Here is a 7,872-nt window from a genome sequence, read left to right on the forward strand (position 1 = left end):
GATACACAAATGATATCTTTACTCGATATTATAGAATGTGCGCATTATAGAGAGAATGGCAAGACAGATTTTCAAGATAAATAAATACAATGTTTAGGATCATGGTTGATTAATTATTAAAGTACCACTTAGCTTAGGATTTGTTCTGAAATTATGTTTCATAATTAGTTATTTGATGATTGGATCCAGAACAAAATAAATCTATATATTTTTGTGAGATAAGTAACCTTTGGCCTCCAAGGGTCTTAAGTAAGTGATATTCAAGTAGTTTTACTTGGGGAATAAAATAAATTTAAACTTGAGGCATCCATCTATCTAAACAAAATATAGATAACGGCGAATCCATACATAATTTAGGTGATGATAATACATTATCCTCAAATACGTGATTACAAGTGAACTTGAGACATCCATCTATCAAGTAGTTTTACGGCGAATCCATACATAATTTAGGTGATGATAATACATTATCCTCAAATACATGATTACAAGTGATTACATTACAATCAACCACAACTTGTACAGGAAGTTGAGGAAGTTACAACAGAGCAATGTTGTTGTTGTCTTTCATTTTTCTGATGGCTATGCTACTGGAGGTAATTGACTGGCACAAGGATAAGAGGCGTCTTTTTAGAGAGAGTGAGAGACACACCAGTTGCCTCCTCCATGTTCATGTTAACACAATCCTCCTCCCTTCCATTCGGCAATTTCCAATCAAAACAATACAAGAGATTTGCAAGCGCAAGCTCCGACATTATTAATCCCAAATTAATCCCAGGACAAATTCTTCGGCCGGATCCAAATGGTAAATATTCGAAATCTTGTCCTTTAACATCAACCGGCTTATCAATAAACCTTTCTGGGATGAATTCTTCAGGACTCTCCCAGTACTTTGAATCTCTTCCAATTGCCCAGGCATTCACTTGGATCAACGTTTTGGGATAAATGTCATAACCATTAACTTTGAAACGATACAGGGTATCTCTCGCAATTAATAGTGGGGCAGGAGGGTGCAGTCTCAGAGTTTCCTTGATCACCATCTTCAGGTACTGAAGTTGATCAATATCGGCTTCGGTAACTCTTCCTTTGTTTCCGATATGATTTCTGATTTCAGCTTGTGCTTTTTTCATCAATCTTGGATTCTTACAGAGCTCTGCCATTGCCCAAATCACCGTAATTGCGCTGGTGTCTACTCCTCCCAGAAATATATTCTGTTAAAGCACACACAGCATAGCATAGCAGGCACAATATATAAGAGAATGGACATAAATAAATTTGTCTCACAATCAATTTCTGATTTTAGATTCTATTGCAATGCACGATGATGCTAAAGTGAAAAGGCAGCTACATGCTTACCAGAAGTACTGCCTTGATATGATTTTTTGTGAGCCAAGCTTCACTTTCATGGGATTCAGCTTGATCTCTCTCAATTTTGAGCATCACATCGATGATGTCTTGTTGTACATGTTCTTGTTTTGTTGTCTCAGCAGGTTTGAGATGATCGTCGATTATTTGTTGGAATAAAGTATCTAATTCTTGGAAAACTCTCTCGAGCTTTGCATGGTAACCATTGAGCCTATCAATGATCCAACCCACATATGGGAAGCATTCAGCTGCTGCGAATCCCCCCAACAGAGATTCAACGGCATGGACCAATTCTTGAAAACTATGATTATCGAAATTGCTCCCTCGAAATCTCCTCCCAAAAGCCATCCTGAAAACTATACTTCCAGTGAGAGCAAACATCTTCTCAGAAAGATCAACAGGGGAGGCAGAGGATGATGATTCAGAGATTGAATTCATAAGCAGGGCAACTTCCTCTTCCCTGATGAATCCAAATGACTGCACTCTTCTCAAGCTGAATACCTCGAGGACACTTATTTTCCGCAACTCCCTCCAGTAATCGCTATATGGTGAAAAAGCTATATCCGAATAGTTGTACGTAAACTTCCCACTGCCTATTAATGGTGGTCTGCTGCAACAATCGAGATCATGAACTTTTAATACATCCCTTGCTGCCTCAGCCGAGGAGATTACGACAAGAGGCACACGACCAAGTTTGAGGAGCATAACGGGGCCGTATTTTTTAGAGATTTGCCACAAAGATTGGTGAGGCAACTCTCCAAGTTGGTGAAAATTGCCTATTACTGGAAGCTTAGGTGGGCTTGGTGGAAGCTGCTGCTTGTTTTGTGCTTTCAGCTTTTTCAAGATGAGCAGCAGCGGGATGAGGAGAAGAGGGAGCCACATCCACATGGGTAATACTGTTTGGGGAGAAAACGTGAGATCCATTCGAATATTTATTTAGCTAATAAGTAACTTTTAGAACAATGAGCTTCTTCTGCAAGGAATGGTATTAGCTAAATATAGCTAAATTTCTCAACTATTCATTTAGCTAATAAGTAATTTAGCTAAGTTACTCCTTTTGATCTATTAAAAACCGATTATTCCGCTACCGCCATCAGCGGCCAGAATCTATCCACTGATATAATATAGTTTGTCTCTATTTTCAAATTCTGATAAGATAACGAGCAACAAAGTCTTGATTGAAACTCTGCACCTAGGGGCTAGGACCCATTGATGTCTACTTAGGGATGGCAATTGTACCCGCAAACCCGCAAACCCGCCCAAACCCACCCGCCAAAACCCGCCCATTGCGGGTAATTTTACCCGTTGCGGGCGGGTTTAGTATTATAAATTAAAACCCGCACATGGATGCGGGTGGGTTTGGTATTAACCTTATATCCGGTGGATACCCGCATGGATATCCACTAAACCCGCAATATTTTTTTCAAATATTTTTAATTTAATTTTAATCTAAAAATGTATAAAAAAAATAATGTCATTAATTAAATTACCAAATAGCCAAAGGCTCAAAGTTGTGTATGTGGCCTATATCCTATTCTAAAGTCATAATCTAAAGAAAACTAAAGGCATTTTCCTTCGAATTAGCATTTGAAAATATTAATATTAATTATTATTATAGGCATTGTGTTGGATGGGTGCTTATGGTGGTGAATAAAATAAATATCTTCTCTTGGAGCTTGTTTTAAATGATAATATGAAATGTAATTATTATTTTTAGATACTATTTTGTGTTTTTTAAATGGATTTGTGTAATTTATACTTAAATTTGAGAATTTGTGTTGAATTGATGTGGAAATTTTAATTTTTCATTTACATTGTTTAAATATAAAATTAAGTATGTTATATGGAATTTGAGGTTATTATTATAAATTTATATATTAAACATTTGTGATTTTAAATACGGAAACCCGCGAAAAATCCGCTGGATACCATTGCGGGTTTGGTAATTATTAAAACCCGCTGCGGGTGGGTTTTTGTAAAAAAATTAAAACCCGCTGCGGGTTGCGGGTGGGTTTGGTAATTTAAATTTTGTGCGGGTTTGGGTTTGGTAATAGCAAACCCGCTGCGAGCGGTGCCCATTGCCATCCCTATGTCTACTTGAACTTTCATATTTTTTATACGTTTCTTTTATTTTCTATAGAAATTTTTGGACAAAATTTGAAAAAGAAGATTTTTTTTTTATAATTAATGTATTACAATTAGAACTATACTGATATTAGCAATTACAAATCGATTGGAATTTTTCTTGATAATTCTACTATAGCAATTTCTACCATCACATAATATTGGAGAGATATTTATTCTATCCTAAATTAAGATAAGATAATTATATTCCTACTTAATTTTATTGAGAGGAAAATTGAGTTTTAACCATTTTTGGGACTCGAACCCATATCCTCAATTGCAAATAGGCTGATATTAATAATTTGAAAAGGAATTAATTTTGTCACATTTTTATTTTTATTTTTTTCCTATCATCACCTTTTTTACTTTTACTCGACTTTTCTAATAGCCACCTGATCAAGTTACTTGTCTATTTGATAAACGTGATTTCATTTGGGATAATATTTAGCATGTTAACATTATTTCTCTATCGATAAATTTCATAGAATTCCATACCAATACCATTACTTTCTAATAATAATATGGGTTTGCCTAAGTTATATTTAGTATAACTTACATTCCATTAAAAATCTGTAAAAATAAATAATTAATATGTGAGGTCACGATCTTGTTTTAGCTTATTTTTAGTGGGTTGTAAGTTACACTAAATGAAACTTAGGGAGAGCTTAACAATATTAGTTTGTTTCCAAGATGTATGGATGTCAAGATATTTTCTTGAGTGCAAATATTTGTATTTTTTAAAAGATTGAACCTATTTATACTTTACGACATACTTTGAATATTCTTTTACTTGCATACACATTTGGTACATTTTTTAAATTAATTTATTCCATACACCTTTAAAGTTACCAAAACACCTCTCAGTTTGTTCTCTCCAAAACCAGAAAAATAAATTTCATACCAAGAACTTAATCAACAGTGCGATTCCTCGCAACTCTACCACTAGAGAATGCATCTCCTTTTAGTTATTGCTCCAACGGATGGGAGGATGCTAAGAGGGTGAAGCGACACAAAATTCTTAAATAGTTAAATGTAATATATATATTTATGCTTGAACATACTGCGAAAAGGGGAGCTACTAAAATTGGCTGCTATGCCAACTTGTGATAGAACTGGAATCTTGAGATATTTCTTATCATTGCAGATAAATGTCGTTGATTCAACATATTTTATCGGTTGCAAAATTATTAAAAATTTGGTGGCTTTAGAGACGTAAGCAGCAAGGAAGCCAATTTTCAAGATGACCAATATGGATGATGTAGATGCCTAGATGGTATCATGGCTTTGGCACCTGTCGTGTTTGAAAAAATGATGGGGTTTCTATATATAGTATAAAAAGTTTAAATTAGGCAATTAGCCCTTCACACTTAATTTATAATTTTTTATTTTGAATAAAAATGTTATTTTATAGTTCTCGCTAACATTAATGTCAAAGGATAATCATGAATGAATGAAATAATAATAATAATAATAATTGACCATGCACAATTAATCCATAACTTAAATATTTGAAGTTTGAACTTGGCTGTTATAGAATTTTACTCTGAGCTCCTTACTGGAAGAAACTGATCAAATAAAATTAGAAAAATTAAAATTTAGCTTTCTGTTTATATTACTTTACGTTGAATATGTGTTTTTTTGTTAAGGGTTAATTTTGGATTAATTCTCTTGAAATGATAATTTTTAAAATGCCGTTTAAGTATTGGAAACCTTAATTTACCTCTCATTTATATAAAGAAGATAAAAAAATTTCATTGACCCACCGTTGTCTCTTGAATAAAAAATAAAAATAATTTAAAGTTTACAATAATTAAGAGACATTTTAAAAATTTTTATTTCACGATGAAATAATTAAAAATTTATCATTTTATTTATCAAACAGATTGTCCAGAACAGTATATTAACTTATGAGTATTTTAATAAAATCAAATTTCTTAAACATATGAATGCTTAGAGTATAAATAACCGTTCCTTTTCTAAATGTGAAATTCAGCTAGAAAATTGATGCATGGCAAAACAAATATATATTCCATGACAATGTATATAAATAAAAAAGTCTATTTTAATCAAAAACAAAAAAAAAGTGCAAAATGACGAACTGCCAGCATTCCTCACCATTCTCTACTTTAAATTATAAAGTAATTATATTATTAAGAATAGTGACATGCTCATACAAAATTTTATATCTTAAATTAGAGTCCTGCTACTTTGCAACAGGTGTTTGGTACCCCTATTTTGTGATTTTGTGATTTAATCATTAAATCTAACCAAAGAGTTGCAAAGGCCTGCATGTGGGTTTGTATGGTTATTAACATTGTTATCCCTGATATTTTCTGAAAAATTAGAAAAGGCAAAAGTTTCTAAATGTTGACATATATGTCCAGTTTGTTTCAATTTTTTTTACAATTAAATCTATTGACCTAATTTGACTATTAGCATGAGTATAGTGTATGGAAAATAATGTAATCTCATATAAAAATTTTAAACTGCACGAAAAATTAACACGCCTTAATAAATATTTTGTTAACATAATATCTATTTAATATACAATAATTATTTGAATATGTCAATTAAAATAGAATACCTAATAAAAATATATTAATTTGTTAACAATAATAATATATGACCATAATGAACATGCATATGCCTAAATTAAATGTTTCCAATAATATTATTAATGAACAAGTTGCGTAATTCGTATGGTATATTTAATTAAATTTTTTATTTTGATATTATTATCGTCTTTGTGTACGATAACTGAATTTCATTTATGTTCTTTCTTTATTTCTAATTAGCAGTTTAGTACCCATGAACTCTATCCTCTATTTTCGTTTCCTTCTTTTCATAAACTCTAACCTAATAAAATAATTTTAATTAAAAACATCATATTTAGAAGTAGATTTTTTGATCGACAAAAATCATACTATTGATTCTCTGGTTTATGCAGTAGTGTGATTTAAAACTTGTTTCAACGGTATGGATGTATTCTATTTGGTTTTTAACATTGACATCTCTATTGTTTTTCAAAAAAGTAAAATAATCAAAAGTTTGACAAATAATTTTGGATAATTTTTAAATTTTAAATTTTATATTGTGATCAATTAATCTAATTTACTATTAAATTAATGACAATATAAGGCCAATAACTTAAAAAAATTAATACATAAAATCTTTTTTATTTTTTGAAAATAATATAATATTAATTTAATCTGTAATAAATAATTTAAATAAATAATAAAATATATTAATTTATCAATAATATTAAACAATTTTTAGAAACAGTATAAAATCTATTTAATCAATAATAAATAATTTTAATATATAATTAAATTTTAATTTATCAATAATAATATGACCAAATGACAATGTTTAAAAATTTGATAATAATCAATTATGGCTTAGTATTCAAATATAAATAATAGAAATATACTCTTAAGTGTAAATAGTAGAAATATTTTGGACTTATAATTAAAATTTCAAAACTTCTAATTTGTTCACTTTTCAACAAATAAGAGGGACTGCAAAGTAATTTACCAAAAATAAGGGGTACCATGCACCCACGGCACCGTAGCTTCGTCCGTTAAATTAAGCATCACTAATTAATGAGAGTCAATTAATAGAAGATATTTTATAGTATTAATAATGAGATAATTTTACAATATCCATAAAATTAATAACCAGTAAATGCCACGTCATTTCGTTAACTTCTCAACCCAATTTCAATTGGGCAAATTTGTCTAATTAATTAAATTTTTTATTTTGTTTAAAAATAAAGGAAAATTCACAGAAGTAGCCATAATATTTTTGTATTTTTTTTAAATTTAACCCCTCAATTTTTTTTTTAACATAACTAGCCAAATACTAATCTTTTGGACTAAATTGCCCTCATCAATTTCATCAATTTTTCAAACAATGTCACTTTCAACAAACCTCAACACCCTCAACAACCTCAACACTCAATAAATCTTAACACTCTCTACACTCTCAACATAACAAAAGTATAAAATCATCAATTGGGAGCATCTTAAATGTTAGTCCATGTTCTTACAAAAATATGAATTTTTAATGTATTAAGTTCAAAATTGATGTAGATTTTGCTATAAAGGTTGTTATTTTTCATTCATAAAGTAATGTAATTTGTTAAAGTAGTTAGATTTGAGTTGAGAAATTAAAAAAAAAATATTGGCAACAGTAGAAACTCAAGTTAGAAACAAAATTCAGGTTATGTACGACAAGTTGAATTATGTGTGACAAGCTAGGCGATATGTGCCTGTCGCACATAAATACCACTATATTTTTATGTGACAGCCACTTGTTGCCTAGTTTGTCACACATAATTCAGTCTATTGCACAAAATTATAGTACGTGTGACATGTATCTATT

At 30.6% G+C, this 7,872-nt stretch overlaps 1 protein-coding gene across 1 annotated transcript; it reads right to left on the reverse strand.

Moving 5' to 3' along the window:
* Window positions 1-389: 389 nt before the first annotated feature.
* On the reverse strand, window positions 390-2,419 carry LOC18045695 (cytochrome P450 71B34). The gene is made up of 2 exons (XM_006438155.2): window positions 1,357-2,419; window positions 390-1,211 (listed from the first exon to the last, which is right to left on the reverse strand). Exons 1-2 carry the CDS (start codon window positions 2,287-2,289, stop codon window positions 588-590), a joined length of 1,557 nt encoding a protein of 518 aa, XP_006438218.1. The 5' UTR covers window positions 2,290-2,419; the 3' UTR covers window positions 390-587.
* Between the last annotated feature and the right edge of the window lie 5,453 nt (window positions 2,420-7,872).

The sequence above is a fragment of the Citrus clementina genome, unplaced genomic scaffold, assembly GCF_000493195.1.
Source record: "Citrus clementina cultivar Clemenules unplaced genomic scaffold, Citrus_clementina_v1.0 scaffold_4, whole genome shotgun sequence".
NCBI lineage: Eukaryota > Viridiplantae > Streptophyta > Magnoliopsida > Sapindales > Rutaceae > Citrus > Citrus x clementina.